Raw genomic sequence first — 19,816 nt, forward strand, 5'->3', positions numbered from 1 at the left:
GAAGGACGGACAATAGATAGACCACAAAAATTACAGCATAATAGCCACAAGGAATTAAGAGACCTAGAAAAAGACCAAACCTGATAGACCATGATATTAGGATGACTTAGACCAGCAACAGACAAAAATAGTCCCAGTACTATTACTAGTACTACACCATCGAATCAAGAATGCACTAATATAATTTGAATTTTTATATTTCGACAAATTTAATTTTTTTGTCAATTGTTAACTAAAAATTTCTTCACTGGCGTTATGTAAACGAAAATAATATTTTTTTAAGTAGTTATTCGAAAAATTATATAAACAAGGATGTGCATGCAAGACATATCGTTATAATTCAAAGGAAATTATAGTGGTGATTGCTTGGAAAGAAAGTTTGACAGAAATAGTGCGGAATATAAGAAAATAAGCGTCAATTTTTCGGTTTAATTGTCGATGAAAAATGTTTCATGACGGATGTATATATATACTTATATATTGTTTTTATTGAGAACACTTGCTGACCAGGCGGCATACTAATAAAATAATAACAGTATTATGTGCAGTTAGCCTCACGAAACTAATTCAATTATTTGACCTGGCTGTTCCTCTTAATTATTCAACAAGTGCCTTATGATTGGTGCGAAATATCGTGACCGACAAATGCTAGCTATTGGCGCGAAAAGTTCTCTTGCTTTTTACGACTGTCTATAATTTATGGACTAAATATAGGTAACAAATATTTATAGACCTTAAGGGTATGTTCGGTAAGTTATATTGCAAAAGAGAAACGATAATTGTGAGGCAGATCGGTATTTATTTGAACCAACAATAGTGTGCAAAGGATAAATTTTTATTACTTATGCTGTGTGTTACAGCAGGCTCGAACCAAACGCATATTTGCAATAAAAATTACGATGATGTTTTTGCTACCTTCACATTTAAATGTCGGTATTTTAATATCGCCAGCGAGCATAGGATTGACAATGTAATATCCTCTTCTTCTGCTTCTTTTATTTACTTTTTCACTATTCACCGTCCCCGGTCAAAGGATTTTTTTTAATATCTCCAGATTCCAAATACCTAACACATCAGTGATCTTTTTTTTATTTTCAGTAATTTTTAAAATAATTTTTTTCAAAAAAAATTTTTTTTTTTTAAAAAAATCAGTTACTAAGGATTTCAATGCAGTTTCTTTTAACAAACAATTAATATTATTTTTTAGAAGACATAGTTTAATATATTTTCGTTTTAAATTTTCAAATTGTTACGATTGTATAATATCCTTAATTATTAAATAAATTATACAGGGTGAGTCTTAAATAAGTGCAAATATTTTCAGGGCTGGTAGATCTCGATAAAAGAAACATATTTTCTCTTTACCGTTTTTCAAATAAGTCCAAAATAACCGAGTTATTGATTTTTTGCTCAAAATTTTGAGAACCACTGGATCTTTTCTGGGTTTTCTTTCTTGTAAATTTAATCTACTACTTATGTTGCCATATTATCAAGAAATTATGTTTTTTTTAATTAAAAACTAAAAAAAATTCCAAAAACTTCATAATCGTGTTTCTGGTGTCGAAATATACTAGCCCTAAAAATATTTGCACTTATTTAAGACTCACCCTGTATATTTGCTATCCAAGTGGTTTTAAATAAGACAGTTTGTTTTAATAGTTCCATGTATTGTTTACATAAAAAAAATAGAATGTTAATATGATTAATATTTTAATTAATAAAATAATTTTTACTATAGTATAAAATATAATATGATTTTTTAAGAAAAAAAAAATTTTGGGACTTACCCTTTTTTTTCTCTCTTCTTTCTACCTTTAGTGGTACCTTTGATAGTTCGGTACAAAGTAATCATTATTCCACACTAAATTAAAGTATAGGGAAAAAATAATTCACTGATGCAAAGTTTGAACCGAACACACTACGCAAAAAGTGTTTTTTTTTTACCGAAAGAACCGAAATGGGCGCGTAAATCTCATAAAGTACCGCGTGGCTTATCAAACGCCGGAACCTGCAGTGGTACCTCGTGGCTCATGCATTAAACTGTGAATATGTACTGAATAACATTAAGAGGCGCGTCGCTCTAACTTTCGTAATGCCAAAGAAAGGGGCAAGTGCCATTAATATTTTATACTTTTTACAATTATTACTTCATTCAAAGTCTATAAAATTAATACATACATATATCCACCATTTTATATTTTTGCTGTTATTAAATTTATATACGTTCTACCTACTTTGTATTTAATAATTTCAATAACTTTTTCTCAAAAGATTTTTTAAGCCATATTCCTATTTTTAATATTTTTTTAATAGTAAAAGAAAAACGAATAAATATATTATCTATTAATCCTGATAACTACAATAACGTTCTTATTTTCATTGAATTTAAATTTTCATGACCACGTTTATATTCATTTTTGCAGAAGAATATTTTAATAATAACTTTATTTATATAAAAAGGATTTTTGTGAAATTCAACATTATTAAAGTCCTTCAAGTAATGTTCTATAAACATACTATTGAATCATTATAATTTTATAGGTCTTTCTGAATGATTATTTAATTTTATAGTTGTTGATGCAAGTAGTTTTCTTTTAGAAAGATAATAAAAGCCTTATTTATGAAGTCTTTACGACGAAATATTGTGTACAATTTATTGAAAAATCTCTTTACTATCAATCTCTATTTCCGTACGCCTTTTCATAGATCATAAATTACAAATAGCATCTAAGCCTTTGATCCCTGTTGCTATTTGATTTCCCATTCATTTATTAAATGTTTTTATCAAACACATTATTCAAAAATATACACAGTTTAAAAAAAGATTACTTTATTGAGATCTATACAATGATATTTGTGTTAAATATATAGTGCAAAATGTTTTTGTTTTAATTTTCTTTGGTAGCAGTTGTTATTTTATAACAAGCTCTCATCAAAAATATAACTTTATATACAGGTATATAAAAATCTTAGTACTAACAGGTTTTTAAAATATACAGGGACGGTCATGATACTTGACTAACATTTCATGGATGAGGCATATCCAGAAAACGTATTTTCAATATGTTTTAATTACCAAAATAATCCTTTACCAGAATCCACTTTCAAAAAGTGTTTTAAGGTGTTTCTATTTAATATAGCTTCTTTGGTACCTTGTAAAAGGATATATTGTCCATTCTAATCAAAATATATACATCAGAAATATTCCTTTTCCAGCTAACGTTCTGAATATGCCACTGTTTACAGAAAATGTTGCCACAGAACACAGTGGTTTACAGAATTAGCAGAGATAAATTAGTTTGGCACTTAAGTCGTTTTTGTTCTTCCAAAAATGTCTCAAACATCGGTTTGTGGCACTCCCTGTGATAAAGTCGATTGAGATTTTGTTCTGTTTCGCTGTTCAAGTACTGGCGTTGACTTTCTTGGTAATTTGCGTTCTCCATTGGGACTGTGTGACACAAAGCTTTGTAATTCTTTTAAAGAAACAGTTTGGAATGATGAGGCACTATTGGTCCTTGCTGGAGGAACGTATTTTTCTTGGTACATTTCTGTTGACCGTGTGTTTTCAATACCATCATCGTTTTCTGTGTCTGATGGGTACAGAAACGTGTTGTTGTAGTAACGATCTGAAGACCTAAAAAAATATATATCTTTCATTAACTTCGGGGTAAAGTACGAAAGCGTAGAGCTGGCCATACCAACGTTGAAAAATAGTTTAACAAAATTTACAGTTTTTCTGTAAAGTTTTTCGGTATATTCTAAATTTACACTTTTTCTGTAAATTTACACATTTTCTGTAAATTTACAGTTTTTTTGTGTAATTTGAGATTTCTTTGGAAATGTGTAAATTTACAGAAAAAGTGTAAATTTTTCTGAAAATATTTTTCAGTGTTGCGATGGCAACTCTGCGCTTTCGTAGTAAAGAAACATAGATTCCCTCTACTGCTTACTACATTTAGATTCTACTACATACTAAAGGTTAGTAATGATATCATATATTTCTATTGTTAGGAAACTACGAATCCAAAATAATTCTTAAAAGTTTCCTTTACCTTTCTTACCTCTTTGCGTTTCTCCATAACATACAGCAAAGCACTAATAACACAATTAGCAGCAAACAAAATACACAAATGCTCCAAAATGCTATTTGCAGCGGTGTTCGAGGTTCCCACCAGAACTAAAAACAAAGTTTATTACATATTTTTTGATTTAAACTTAATTTTTTATGATATATACCTCAGTAGTAGGTGGATATGTAGGAACTAAATGCCCAACGACTCGAGGAATGTACATGGTCCAAAATGCCGATTCCGTTTGTCTGAAGTTCCACATTATTGAAGAATTGTATGTTGTATTCAGATTCAGATATTTTAACTGCCCATTTTTGCATTCTTCAAAATGTAGCCCTAATATCTGCGTGTAAGATGGGTTGCCATACCTGGCGAAATCAGTGTAGGCCTTCATGAAGAAATAGCTCATATTTCTGTCGTTATTAGTCCATCGATCTCTGGTGAATCGTTCATTAGTAGGAAGCATTTCCACATCTAGGAATGGAGCACCACACAGTAAATAGTGTTCGATGTCATGTGGCACTTTCTGCCATTCGGGTAGGTTGAACGATTCTATTGTGGTATTTAAGACGTACATGTATACAGGGACATTTTGTTCCACCAGTAACTTAATCATTTTGTCATTTGGTGCGGTATAAAGGAAATCTGAAAGAAGCTGAATGTACTTTTCCCTGATCATAGTAACATTGTGAGGGTCAGGCCAGTAAGTGTACATATACTTGATCGCGTCGAATGTTCCATTAGGATTTAATGTATAGTTATATCGTAAAACTAATTCCCAGACTTTTTGATCAAAGAACCCTTGGTCAATTTCATATGTAGGTGCTAGACTTCGGTTGGTTGCTAAAATGGTATAGTAAATAATTAATCATGTAACGTTTCTTATACTGTAGGCTAACTTATGAATGTTGCAGCTTCCTGCAAAGTGACGCTCGTCATATATCTCAGCCCACTATTAAACATACGCTTCCTTATCAAACTCTCGGCGCTTTCATCTATGAAATGCCAATCCTTTTCGTACCATCCTTCATAGTACGGCATGGACAAATTCATTTCCATCACCGGCGACCATGGAAAAATACCTACTTCCGGGGGAAATTCTGCATTTCCTATTTCAAAGGCGCTTCTTGAGTTTCTTAAACAGTTGATTAAACGCCAAGAGGACTCAATGCTGCAGCCCATTTGTCTTCCGAATACTCTACTCGTGTTTTGAGCTCTATAACGGTCGAAGATCATTGACCAGTCAGCCACAGCCGATCCACTCTGGAAAAAAAGAAATAGTTGACAAGAAATCTACCATCAGATACTGTTATAAACACAGAGGTTAGAGAATCAGATAATGTTTTATATGAAATAGTTATTATTACTTGAGCTATGACTTTGGTGACGATGTTTCTGGTTTGGGGCGCTACCATCAGCAATCCAGCAGAAGCCGCACCTGCTCCTGGACCAAATAACGTGATGCTTTCTCGGTCTCCATTGAATTTCGCTGCATTATCATACACCCACTGCAATGCCATAACTTGATCCAGAATTCCGTAGTTTCCCGGTGAGTTTATATCGCCGGTGCTGAGGAAACCTAAAGCTCCTAACCGATAGTTGAACGTGACAACTATAACATTAAAAAACGTCGCCATGATATGCCCTGGAAATGTGTTGGACGCTCCATGGATGAAGTCTCCACCGTGGATATAAACCATAACTGGATATTTTTGACCTGCACCTTCATTCTAAAAAAAATACATTCTTAAGAACTCGTAAATTAGTAAGACATTTAGTTAGAACTTACCACATTTGGGGAGAAGATGTTTAAGTAAAGACAATCCTCATCCATGTCACGGATTCCAGAGTTAGTCCCTGTGTATCTGGCTGGTTGGGGACAGGCCGGACCAAAATCAACAGCCTGAACAATTTGAAAACCTCTGTGTAGTCTTGGTGGCTTGAATATTTAGAAAATATTGTATTGAAATTAGATTGGCAAGATATATTAGTTAAAAATCAAATTGTCTTGAAGCTTTCTGATGATATTAATAAGTTTGTTAGTAGTATATTTATATAAAGTTTTAGAACCATATTTAGAACCCATTTCCAGCATATTTTCATTATATTTCCTACATATGCTGAAAATTCGAAAATGCTCTGACCTCTGACCACATAAAGTTTTTTTATATCCCTCTAGTCTGCAATAGCTGTGAGTAAACAAAAGTAAAGCACGAATACTATATTTAAAAAGCTCCACGACCACAGGCGGCTACAGCTTTTCATCGCTAGGTGGCGCTAGTCATGTTATATATTTTTTTATTTTTTGGCAAATATAAAAAATAATGAAGATGCTTACCTTAAATCGTCCTTCGTTGATGGGAGCTTGTGCATAGGGTATTCCCAAAAACACGCTGGTTACACCCATTTGTCTTTCGATGAATTCCGATCCTGGGCGATATAGGGAGTCTGGATCAGGGTTATCAAAGAGATAGACTTGGAAACCTTGGACATCTCCGTAGGTCGTTTTTACAAAAATGTCCCTTTGTAGTTCTTTGGTTTGTTCGCGTCGTTTGCCTTGGAGGTCTTCGCGCCATCCTCCAAGAATGCCAGGAAGGATAGGTTCAGCGTTTCCTTGCTTTAAAGAAAAACTCATTTTTATCTTAAATTTACTGATAATACCAATGCTTGGCCTTTTATGTTGAAAACAATATTATCTCTGTAATTTTTTCAAACATTGCCCATTACATTCTGCTTTAGTTTTGGCTTGAAAATTATCCCTTCATCATAAAATATTCGTTAAATTTATTATTCACATCCTATCATACTTACCGACAATGAACATATAAATATTAATGTTATAAATGCTCAAGTAAACATACTGAGTGTGTATTGTTTCTCTTTATTTCGAAATAAAAAAATTAAAAGAACAATAACAAAAATGCAAATTTAGATCTTTTAAATATTACCAAGTAACTTTCTCGTTTTAAATTCATTAGCTATATATGCCTACAAATAAAGTAAAAAGTATTGTATTTGTTAGTTTGAACGCTGTTTCTTTCATGACTTTTTTTCATTATGATTCTAACGGCAATTTTGGCATTTAAATAAGTTCTCAAAATTCACCGTTGTCAATACAAACATTAAATACCCAATATCTTCTTTGTGATGTATAAAAGTACTTACTCTATCGTAAGAGAATCTTTCGTCTTGGCCTCTTATTCTAGGATCGCCTGGCACCCCGTAGTAATAATTATTCTGCTGGCCATATCTTCGGCCTTTATAAACAAATGTCCTGTAATCTTTATCCCCTGGGTTGGGAATATTATATTGTGATCCACTATAATAACTTTGCTGATTTGTTTGGTAAGTTTTTGGCCTGTACCCCCCATACTCGTCGTACTGAGCCAATATTATGTCACTAACAAACACTATCACTAATAATAAAATCAGTTCGATCTGTTGTTGTCTTGTCGGCGCCATTTTCGATCGTCTATGGTTTCGTTTACCTGGCTGACGTCACTTCAGGTGAAAAAGCCCACCTTTAAAGCCATGGGTTTCTTCGCTTTACCACGAGGTACTGTAGACTAAACGCAAACGCAATACACTTTTGTTTTGTTAGTCATCTTAATACCACACCCATCAAGTGAAATTACTATATTAAAAAGTATTTATTGTATTACAGGTAGACAAAAATACTGATAGGATATGACACACTTTTCTGATATAGAGAAAAATTATCTTTGTTCTTATCAGGATAAATAAATATTATTAAGCTCGGAGAACTTCTGACTAATGTCAGCCTAACCAATGACCTATCTTGTTAATCTTAATTTCTCTTAATCAATGTTTCATTTATAAGACGTTTAATGAGCCGTTCTTTTTAGGTACTCTGTAAAATGCAAGCTTTTCCGAAAATAACTTGTTTTTATCAAGTAGGAACATTTTTATTGCAAGCCTGAATTGTTTCTGATAACTGGAATAAATTTTTATTCCATTATTAAAAAAAAATAAAATTAAATAACAAACCAAACAAAATAAAATTATAAATTTCGTTTAAAATAAGGTGTAGGGTTGTATATTTCCTAATAGAGCTTATTTATTACTATATTTTGTTTAATAGTTTTATTAGTTATAATATTAATTTAATTTTATACACAAAATGATTTGGGTTGTGAAAACCGCATGCATACATTTTGCATCGTTTTTTTATAAATTCTTGTAAATTTTGATAAAATTAATATTTATAACATAGTTTTTTTTTATTTATATTAATTTCATATTATTTTAAGAAGAAAAAAGAATATCTATTTAGCAAAAAAAGCAACTGTTGCTGACCTTGCTTCGGCGAAATATGCAATCTACTGCATGTGTCGCAAATCTGTCATCTTTAAACCAACTGTAATAATGCCAAAAAAAAAGAAATAAAGCTCACATTCCTTCCAGTTAACGATGCGCTTTGAATCGACACCACACTTATCGTTTTGTCTCCCTCAGCCTATCCAAAATAGAAAGAGAGCCCGTATGAACTTGGGTGCTTGAAGCTGAGCTTTTGAGAACACGTTCCAGCGAAGTTGACCACATGTTCGCATCGCGTTCTAATTGGCTGAAACTTAATGGTGGGGGTGGTGTTCCATTTGTCCGCTCCAATTTGAATTTGAGCCATCCGATGATTCCAGTTTGTGTCCTTCAACTCGAAGGACCCTCCGACTCTTCCGCAGTTTACTTTTAGCGCGAAATTTAAAATGACGGAAGATAATTTAAATTTCGACGTGGAAAATATAGAGTTTCATATAATAACGCTGTTCGAAAAATTGGAAGTTATCAAGAAGGAAAAATTAGCTGAGTTGGGGGCTTCGAAAAAAATTGCGGTGCGTGTCGAGCTAAGGACTTTGGAGTTTTGGAAATCGGTCATATCGGAATGTTTAGCTTCTTTTATTTATGTTTTTATCGTTTCTGGCGCTAATGCAGCGTCCAGGATGGGCAGTACCTCACCATCCAATATTTTTATGGTGACATCAATGTCGTCAGGGTTAACAATGATGTTTTTGACGCAATTTTTTGGAAATATTTCAGGTAAACACTTTAAAAAAAATAACTTCATCAAATTAAACTTTTAAACACAATTTTTTTCAAATTTCAGATTCAGTACCTCGTTCATATAACATATACTATATATAAGTTCAATATAAGTCGTTAATAAACAGTTTTTATTTACGTTTATAATTTATTAAAATGCATTGGCTCAAACGGTATTTAGAATACTTTCTTATGAAAATTTCTTCTTAATATTTTTTTGTACCAAAGTAATATATTCCAGTTGATTGTGTTGAGCTTTTTAATATTGTTATTCTGTTTTTGTATGTTTGTACATAATTATGTAACAATATTGCGAGTTAAGACGCCTAGCTCGTCGTTATTTGTGATTATACAAATTACTCATCTTCATTTATCCCTTAATTACCTTAATTTTCATCAGTGTGTTGCTATTCAGCTCATTAATTATCTCTCATTTGTTTGTTGGCTTTTGTTGTCGTTATTCCGAAAACCTTAATTAGTAACATATTCTTCTTGTAACCATTTTATTTAGAATTATTATAATAGATATTTCTATTACACCCTGCTATTATTATTATTAAAAAAAATCCTGTGTAGCAAAATAAATGCTGAGGTATTAAAAAAAATAACTTGGCTAATCTTAATTACTTTCTGGCTTCCTGTATGCTATAAAAAAACATTAGGCATTCTTTTCAATAAATTCTTTATTGACATTATTACTGAATAAGTTCGGTATTTTAAATTATAATTATGATATTAAAAATTTGTTTCTATTGTTTCAGGTGCCCATATAAATCCAGCAGTTACCATTGCAATGGGCGTAATCAAAAGAATATCTGTGCTCAGATCTTGTTTGTTTATTCTAGCTGAATGTGGTGGTGGAATTGCAGGAGCTGCATTTTTGTACGGGTAAGTTATTTAAAACCTTCTTAATATTCAATATGAAAATTTAAATGTAACAAAGGGACATGTTGAATATTTGAATGATATTTAAATCCAGTGCAAGCGTACTATTCTCCATTGTTACTGTAAATTTATTCGTCCTTAACTGATATAGGCTTGATTAGAACATAAACAAGATATTATTGATTTCGTTTGCATTGTTGTGTTATTTGAATTTTTTTTATTTCTTACGAATTATATATATAGTTGCATTTAATCTTCGACACATATTTGTGTTTTGTATCGTGTAATTTGAAAATGGAACCCGAAACCTTAAAACCATCTGTCAAGAAATGTCGGGTATCACCTGCCCATTTCAGCTGTTGTTAAAACATTCTTTTCTTCCTTTGGGTACCTCGCATACTGAACCCGCACAGTGGCGTGCACAATCTTAGTTAGATCTTTTCGTAAGGGCATTTTTATTTAAGATTTTGCCAGACAAGTTTTCATCACGTTTTGTTTTTTATTTTTAAGTAGAGAATTGACATTTTTTTGATTACTTGAAATATAGATATATATTATTATATTCCAAAATACTTATTTTCATCTTATATTTGAAATACTTTTTTTAATTTCATCTTGTATTGTGTATTTAGTTGTAAAAAAAATACTTAGTTTGCTAAAATACTTTTATTAATTATTATCTGTGCATATTCTTTTCTTTACAACATTCAATCATAATATGGACCAAATATAATACCCGTATTAGATGTGATTCTTAAAAAATTCCCTATAAGTTATTTAACGTTTAATTTAATTATTTTAATTTTAATTTTTTTTTTTTTTTATTAACAAAACCTAAAGTAGAATAAAATAGACATTCTGAAAATTTGCATCATTTTTATTCTTCTGTATCTATCTAGTTATTAATGAATGGATTAAAGAAAAGCACTTACTTAATCTTGTAACTTGTATTTCAGATACTTTTATGAGGTATCTTGTACGTCTCTGAGTAACCCTGTATACTCAGAAATAAGTGCAAGTATTTTAGGGAATGGTAGATCTCGATAAAAGAAACATATTTTCTCTTTATCGTTTTTCAAATAAGTCCAAAATAACAGAGTTATTTTACTTTGAAAATTTCCAAAAAAAAATATTTTTTGCTAAAATTTTGAGAACCACTGGATTTTTTCTGGATTTTCTTTCTCGTAAATTTAATCTAATACCTATTTTGCCATATTATCAAGAAATTATGTTTTTTAACTAAAAACTAAAAAAAATCCAACAAATTTTTAAAAGAATTTCGAATTTTCAAAAAAAAATTTTTGCGAAAAAAAACCTCATAGGCGTGCTTCTGGGATTGAACTATACTACCAGTTAAAATATTTGCACTTATTTCTGGGAGTATATTAATCTAGAGATTATACAATAAAGAAAATATAAACAAAATTTAATATTAAGCCTTCCTGGGGGTAATGTACTTGATAAAATTTCGTTTAAAAATGTACCGTTAATGTAAATTATCTAATGGAGGCTAAGAAAATATTATCACAATAAATTTACTTAATTTACTTCGTACCAAGGAAGTATGGAACGATTATTTTGCCGATAGATGTTGCGGTTAAATATTCTTTTATCGGGCCAACGTTTCCTAACTGTTTATTTTTTCAAATATTACCCGATAAAAATACAAATATTTCGATATAACGTAAGCACGAGAAGAGATCCACCCGGTCGTGAACTTAATTGAACAAAAGAAGGCCGTAGAAAATGCCCTTCTTCTACCTGAGGATAATAATTTACCTTTGGGTTTTTAATAGGGCCCAGGATGCTTGGAACATCTGTCGCTTGCTAAGGTCGCATCCTTCAGACCGGCGGGGGAGATGGCATTCCTTGATCCAACGGCAAAATTCGTTTTTGTATTATATTTGTCTAGGATACTTTTTCAATATTGTAGATGTTGCAATAGACGCAATAGATGTATAATATGCTTGCTTTTTGCTTAAATCCACTAAACTTATAATCGAACTTAATACCTTGACTACAAATGCTGACATTTTCAAAAAAGTTCATCCATTTTTACTATTTTTTTAAGAGTTCTGAAAATAATTTTGTTAATTTTCACACATGAGGCGTATAGGTATATTCTGAATCTATATAAAATTTCCTGCAAATGCTGTAATTTTCATAATTTTGTGACTATGTTTACTAAGTTTTTAAGGAATTTGAAAATGTGTAAGAAATAGCTAAAAAAATGGGAATTTTTTCGACTTTTTGTGTGCGTATAGTTGAGAAAATAGGCGATTTTCTTCATATCACCGATTTTTATAAAAATCCTGTAAGTAACTAAAAAGGTGTAGATTCCGAATATACAGGGTGTCCCAGAAATAAATGCAAGTATTTTAAGGAGTGGTAGATCTCGATAAAAGAAACATATTTTCTCTTTTTCGTTTTTCAAATAAGTCCAAAATAACGGAGTTATTTTACTTTTTTTAGCAAAAAAAAGATTTTTTGCTAAAATTTTGAGAACCACTGGATCTTTTTTGGATTTTCTTTCTTTTAAATTTAATCTAATACCTATGTTGCCATATTATCGAGCAGAATATAACATAAAAGGAAAACCATAATAAATAATCATACGTTAAGTGAAATGATTGTATTTTAGTATTAATATTTAGGATTTAACTTTTAATTTCTGAAAAAAGAAAGTTTTGTGAATAAAGATATGGGGTTTATAGAGGGACCTGAGTTGGCTAATAAATAAAAAAGGCGTCAAATGGGACCTCACACCCTAAGGTCACATGTCAGCCTCGACCATAATCACGCCGTTGTATGGTTTGTATTGTTTATTGTCGCACTTTTGCGCCCTGCTATCCAATTGTTTTCCAACGAAAGGGGGTGGTCCCACTTTTTGGGTCCCACTTGCTGCCTAAACCGTGTTGCCACATAGTCACTTTTTCAGCATAGTTTTAGTAATTTTTTTTGTTAAATATTTTTAAATCACGTAGGATTGTAATTATCGTTTAAATTTGATTTTAAGAACAACTGGAATCTGGGATAAATTTTTTAATCTCTCAAACATTGAAAACTTGTTTTTATAGTAATTATTAGTAGAAAAGAAAAAAAAAATCCTTTTAAGCAAATGTCTTATTTTATCACCTTAGAATCACGTAGAATTTGGGATAATGTTCAAATATTAGAAATATCCACTAACCTAACAAAAAAATACAAATATATTTTTTGTGCTTTACTAACATTCGTTTTTACAAAGCATCCAATTTTTGGACTTTAATCAACCAGCTATTCTATACAGGGTGAGTCTTAGATAAGGGTAAATATTTTCAGGACTGGTAGACCTCGATAAAAGAAACATATTTTTTCTTTACCGTTTTTTAAATAAATCCAAAATAACTGAGTTATTTTACTTTGAAAATTTCCAAAAGAATTTTTTTTTGCTTAAATTTTGAGCAACGCATCTTTTCTCGGTTTTCTTTCTTGTAAATTTAATCTACTACCTTTGTTGTCATATTATCAAGAAATTATGTTTTTGGACTAAAAACTAAAAAAAAATTCCAAATTTTTAAAAAAAAATCATAATCGTGTTTCTGGGGTCGAAATATACTTATTTAAGACTCGCCCTGTTAAATTCGGTATTCTTTTTCAAATTGGCAACGCTGTTAAGTGGCTCCGTATGTCGGTATATATTCAGCCACTTGTTCTTTCACCAATAAAAAACTTCTCTAACAGTTGTGCCAGTTATAAAATAAATATTTATTACTCATATAAACACCCTATCATAGGCGGTGGTTCATTTGGGTATATGTACCGAGCGTTCGAAAATTATGCATTGCACGAAATATACAGTTTATAAAAAGAGTAATTACATTTCTTTTTCTAATTTATAATAAAATTAGAAACATACTACAATAATTTATGAACTAATTTTATTCATTATCATATATTTTTTAGTTCTTTTGGTTCGTTCGAAAAAGAAAAATCTATTTTATGCAGACGTCTAAATAAAAAAATTATGACAGCTATATCAGGGGTGATCTTTTCGTTTTCCTGTCGCGCGTAGACTGCGTTTCAAGACAAAAAAAATCTGAGAAGCAGCGCACGTGTGCAAGATGTACCACCTGGCTTTTCTACCACTTGCCACCAACACATGCATCAGTTTTTCGTTACCTACAGAGTCCCTATAGTCCCTTCTTTTTAGTACATATAGTACATAGAAGCGTAGGTGCCTAAGAAAAATTATTTGTCTTGTCAATTAGTTGCTTCACCAGACCACCAGTATAGTTTTCGAAATCACTTGCTTTTGAATGATGTACTTGTAAGACCATAAATTAGCATTATTCCATAATTTTGGAACATAATAAACATATTTAATACGATATTGTATTTTTTTATTTACAATAAAATTACAAAATTTTAATAATACCTATTGTAAAACGTGCTTAACTGTTAAAAACTAATCTATACGTAGCCTTAGGTATGTTTATTTGCCTTTTGTTCTGTGGTGTGTGGATCAGGACGACAGATCTGTAAAGATGGCTTCCGATTTATTTATTTTTTGTAAAATTTCCAGCAATTTTCATTATTTTCTCGGAAAAACTTGTAGTGAAGTGGTTTTTCTGAATGTGTTTTGTAGAGAATTTTTTTCTGAATCCCCTAAGCATGTAAGTACGTCTGTACATGTTTATTTAGAGATTTTATCTTTAGTAAAAGATCTGGCCTATGCCGTAACGTATAGTTTTTGAAATTCAAGGCTCTTGGAAAAATAGTAAACATAGCTGTAAAAATCTGGAAGTTCCGAGATTTATAGGAAATTTTATGTAGATTTAGATTATATAAACATTTAAGGGTTTGAATACATTGGTTTTATTAAAAAATCTTTTTATAACGCTTATTTCTTTACATAAAAAATCAATGTTCTTCATAGTCATAAGGAATAGGTTCATGTCTACATAAAAAATATAAAAGTTAAGTTTTTTTTTGGATTGTGTGGTACTTTTGCTCAAAATGTTGAAGTACTGAAATATTTCAGCTTGTATTAAGTCTCGAAAATGGGATATAGTCGTAAGGAATAGGTTCATTAAGCAATTTAAACTGTATCTCCCTCCATTGATTTTCTCACGATACTGTAAGGTTACTGCATTTAGGGCGGATCGATTTAAAAGTAATCCCTTGACAATCAGACTCTCGGACATATGCGACACGTGCCCTATTCCCACTCTAGGGTGAGAAATTTAGATAAAGTTTTTACCCAGGGTTAATAATAATTCAAGGCATATAATGTTGAACGAATTATTAAGTCACCTCAAAATTAATCAAGTAGTAAAATACAGTTTTTTTATTAAAATATAGTTTATTTCTTAGTCTTTTTTTAGTCTAATTGTGTTATGGAAAATATTATAAATGTTTCAAGCAAAACTTTATAATGCAAAAAAAAATCAATGCACTTTTTCACTATTTTAAACGAAATTATAACATTATTGTTATGTATGTACCTACTCTAATAGGTGTTTCTAAATAAATATTAAACATGAATTTCATATATTGGATTTTTTTGTTCTTTTCTATTACTCTGAAAAGTCGAAAGTATTGAACAGAATTGCTTAGAACAATAATGATTAAGGTGTGAAAAAAATATTTTGGTTTCAAAAGGTTTTCTTTTAATTATAGAAATTAAATTAATTCATATATTATATTTTAATAGTTATTTTCTTAATAACATGAAATTGTTTAATAAGTATTTTAAATAACTCCAAAAGTATTTTCCTTCCTTATTACTGATTCAAGGTGAGAATTTCGGTATATCATCGAACCACCAAGGTTTAATATCTTGACTGTGAGCTATGCTGTCTTTAGGGCCACTTGGTATTACACTCTCGCCTGTTTCACTATGAGCAATAAATATACATTCGTTGTTATAACAAGATCCACCTTCAGGACAGTCTCTTTTCGTGTAGCATTTTACATTTTGGCATGAAAATGTTAAATCTAAAGGACTAGTTAACAATCCTTTAGGGCAAGAGCAAGTAAACTTATGATTTTCTGCCGTACAAATGCTACTTTTGTCGCAAAATGTTAAACAAGGATTCAAACACTTTCCAGTTCTGCAAGCCATATCCAGGGGACAATCCTTGTCATCCTCACAAGGCGCGTCACGAATAGAGGTTGTTGGTCTTTTACCCACGTTAGCACACACTGCTGCTGTTTTGGACGTACTTGTGGCAGACCCTATTTTATAATTCAATGTTCTCATTAACTCCCAGAGTTTATTCAGTTCGTCACATTTCCAGGGATTGGGATAAATGTGCAGTTTCTTAGCATTAATATTTTCGATGTACCTGGGTACTACTGTAAATCCATTCGAGCCAAGTTTGAACGTTTCCACAGAAAATATTTCTACATAATCCAAGTCTTCAAGAAGGTTGCTTGTAAGATCAATTTCTTTCAAAGGATATGAAAACGAGATGGCCAAGTTTCCTATTTTGTTGTTGCTGAAATTGACGCGAGATAAGTTAAGAAATCTGTTAGAATTTATAGCAATTCTCGATAACAAATTGTGGGCCAGGTTTAAACTCTCTATCGTCATCGACAAGTAATTCAGTGGAACAGTCGTTAAAGAGTTCCTGCTCAGGTTCAAGTGTTTTAAATTATATAATTCTTTAAACGCATCCTTATCTATAAAAATAATTTCGTTCCAGCTCAAGTCCAAAATTTCTGCAGATACGTTTTTAAAAGTCTGATCTCTAACCTCGGTGATGTGGTTGAAAGCCAAATTGATACTTGTTAAGTTTGGCAAGTTAAAGAATGACGCTTGGGCCAGCACTTTTATATCACTTTTTACTCCATATATATGTTTTAAACTGGGCGAATTATAAAATGCACAGGTCGGTAACAGTTCAGTTTCTAGAATTTTCACTAGAGTTGGATTTCCCTTGCTTTGGAAATATCCCATTTCGGAAAAATGGCACATATTAAGGTAACTCTCGGAACATCCCTCTACAGGAAAAGCATAAAATTTAAATTGATTGGTTGGAACACAGTTTGGAGTGAAACATTCTGTACCAGATAGAAATACGAGAACTAACGCCGTTTTAATCAACATCTTCATTGTTTTAATACTTATGCAGTACTGTTATGAACAATAGGAGGTGCATATTGTTGTTTGTTTAATTATGCAACACAAATTGACTTGCAAACTAATTTTTCTATAAATACACAGCAGTCTATTTCCATTTTTTTTCAAACTTATTACCATCAACTTTTCGCTGAACAAGAAAATATATACACTGAACTTTAAAAAAAAAATCCATTACGTACGTTAGGGCAATATCAAATTTCAGCAGATGTATGCCATAAGGAATTAATAAGACACCCAACGATGGCTCCATAAACATGTGTTGTCCTTTAAACGTAGATTTTTATTTGAAACACTTGTTGGTTGTCGAGTTATTTAAGAAGTAGTGGGCTGATTTTAACCGGCAGATAAAACACATTTGAAAAAAGAAATTAAATGTCTATATTCTGAGTGAAATTGGAGGGAATTCTTGCTAATCAAGTTTTAAGCGGGACATGAAAAATAAAGGTTATTAAAACGTATATACGCACAACCGCAAGCACTTTACAACCCCCCTGCTTTAAAGGGCAAAACGGGCCCTTTAAATCATTAAAGCGCACTTGTTCGCATATGATATGCCCATTGAAAGCGAGTTTTTCGTTTGGTTATTTGTACTCTCGTACATTACCCTCGCTTAACTCCTATTGGGGTGTAATTGTGGCGTTCTGTCTTGTCATTGACCGATCATAAAAAACTAATTCTAGATTAGTTGCCGATTTTTCAGTTCATCGAAAACCGATAAGCGTTTTTTCACCCTCTCAATTCAGAGTTTTCCTTAGTTTTAATCAGAACATGCTCTTGTACATCTATTTTTATTTTTGAGTTATTTGAAAATGCAATTTTTAAATATTTATTTAAAATTTTTTTGCAGGGTTACCGTTCCAGGATACCATAGTTACCAGGACAATCTCTCATCGGCAATTGGACATCCAACAAATATCTTTACGTCCTTGGAACGGTTTGGCATTGAGTTTACACTCACTTTTCTAGTCGTATTCAGCTACTTTATTGCAATGGACACGTATCGCAAATACACAGGCAGTGGAGCTCTTACAATTGGCGCTGCTTATTGCGCCTGCTCCTTTGTTTTTGTGAGTATATCTGTTTTTTACATTATATGTAGTATTAAGTAGTAAAGTATATACTTAGATAGATGCACGAAATTTCAAATAGCTGCCTTAAAACGGGTTTCTATAGTTTTATTTGTTTATTTTTTTGTTGTGAGTGATCAATCAAAGAAAAAAATATGGTTTGTTTCAGATGCCATATTTGAACCCTGCACGAGCTCTAGGCCCATCGTTTGTGCTTAACAAATGGGAAGCACACTGGGTTGACTGGCTAGGACCAATTTGTGGTGGAATCGCGTCCGGGCTATGTTTCGAGTACATCTTTAATCCAAATCGCGTGAAAAAAGTAAAACAGCCACGCGAAGATGAGACTTCAAGCATTCCTTCTGATGATGAGTTAAATTATGATGACTTGGACAAACCCCATATACCTAAATTCCATGGTTCAACATACAACACATATAGATCTGCTACTGGCATTGAAGCGAGAACTAATTATTGTGCTAGTTTGTTTTCCGCACCCCCAGCTAGACTAGAAAGGGTTGAGTCCATATATGGGGGTACAAAGTCCTTATGCAGAAGCCCACCCTTAACCAGGGCTAATTTGAATAGGTCTCAGTCGGTTTACACTAAATCTAACACAGCAGTTAACAAGGAACTTCTGCCCAAGCCTGGTCCCTTGGTGCCTGCGCAATCTCTTTATCCCATGCGCTTGAACCAGCAAAACCATTTGCAAAATCAAAATGTGCATAACCAAATGCAACAAAGATCGGATAAGTACATTGCCCGTGGCATTACTCCTGGTACTAGTACTTCGAGAACCGACAACTACGGAACTTCGGAGAGGCAGAACAGGGATTACTCAACAAATGAGAGGCCGCGGAGGGATAACTATGCTCCCACGGAAAGCGCGTATGGTACAAGAAATAATCCTGCTTCTAGTTCGGACAGCAGTGAGAATAATCCTCCTCAAAGGACTAGAAGGCCGGAATCAGTTTACGCTATGTTAGGTTCGCAAGCTAGAAGTGTACAGCAAAAGCAAAACGGGAGTCAGTATCCGGAGGGGAGAAGTGTTGTTGGTGGAAATACACAAGTACCTAGGTCGTCCCAGAACAGCCAAATTTTAACTAGCAACTCGAACGCTTCATATCATCATCAGCATTCGCCAAATCCACAGTATTAATTTGTTATGATTTTCGGGAAGGGAAACAAAAATACCTTATTTATCACATTTTTTGATAAATATAATATTTTCATTTAACATTATTTTTCTTCTTTTCCTCTTGGACTACTAGTTAATATTCTGTTTATTTTAAATTAATAGCAGGGGTCCCAGTTCCCATACATCACGAAAATCTGAACTTGTAAAAAAATGCTTTAAAAATAATTGAATTTACAATAAAATAGGAAAGTGAATCTCTTGGTTGTGGTTTTTAGAAGCCCTGTTTATTAAAAAACAAAAATTTTAATGACAAAATCATTAGAAAAAAATAAAATAATCAGTAGGATCCCTGTAATATGAATATCCGTTTTTTAATATATATTTCCTGTTTTCAAGTTTTTCCAGTTTCATGTTGTTTTTTGTGTACAGATCGCCATTTTTAATCATTGTACAGTACATATTATTTTAT

At 32.0% G+C, this 19,816-nt stretch overlaps 3 protein-coding genes across 4 annotated transcripts in view; 1 reads left to right on the top strand and 2 right to left on the bottom strand.

The window, feature by feature from the left end:
• LOC115875032 overlaps nt 1-2,035 on the bottom strand; it is a 115,897-nt gene extending 113,862 nt beyond the window's left edge. The window contains exon 1 of the mRNA XM_030890367.1: nt 1,788-2,035. Coding sequence (XP_030746227.1) covers nt 1,788-1,852 — 65 coding nt within the window. The 5' untranslated portion in view covers nt 1,853-2,035. The remainder of the gene's footprint in view (nt 1-1,787) is intronic.
• Nucleotides 2,036-2,816: 781 nt separating this feature from the next.
• Nucleotides 2,817-7,808, bottom strand: LOC115875035 (cholinesterase). 2 transcript variants are annotated; one of them, XM_030890372.1, is made up of 8 exons: nt 7,236-7,808; nt 6,409-6,687; nt 5,860-6,009; nt 5,438-5,800; nt 4,970-5,333; nt 4,237-4,913; nt 4,053-4,177; nt 2,817-3,634 (listed from the first exon to the last, which is right to left on the bottom strand). In XM_030890372.1, the coding sequence occupies exons 1-7, from the start codon at nt 7,530-7,532 to the stop codon at nt 4,058-4,060; spliced, it is 2,250 nt and encodes a 749-aa protein (XP_030746232.1). In that variant the 5' UTR covers nt 7,533-7,808; the 3' UTR covers nt 2,817-3,634; nt 4,053-4,057. The 2 variants fall into 2 exon arrangements, with proteins under 2 accessions (XP_030746232.1, XP_030746231.1); XM_030890371.1 differs by having other exon boundaries at nt 4,062-4,177; nt 7,236-7,532.
• An 898-nt stretch (nt 7,809-8,706) lies between these two features.
• On the top strand, nt 8,707-19,428 carry LOC115875036 (neurogenic protein big brain). Its single transcript, XM_030890373.1, has 4 exons — nt 8,707-9,125; nt 9,890-10,016; nt 17,990-18,209; nt 18,379-19,428. The coding sequence occupies exons 1-4, from the start codon at nt 8,795-8,797 to the stop codon at nt 19,366-19,368; spliced, it is 1,668 nt and encodes a 555-aa protein (XP_030746233.1). The 5' UTR covers nt 8,707-8,794; the 3' UTR covers nt 19,369-19,428.
• Nucleotides 19,429-19,816: the final 388 nt, after the last annotated feature.

This window comes from Sitophilus oryzae, unplaced genomic scaffold, assembly GCF_002938485.1.
Source record: "Sitophilus oryzae breed Bouriz unplaced genomic scaffold, Soryzae_2.0 scaffold_1318_pilon_pilon, whole genome shotgun sequence".
Lineage (NCBI taxonomy): Eukaryota > Metazoa > Arthropoda > Insecta > Coleoptera > Curculionidae > Sitophilus > Sitophilus oryzae.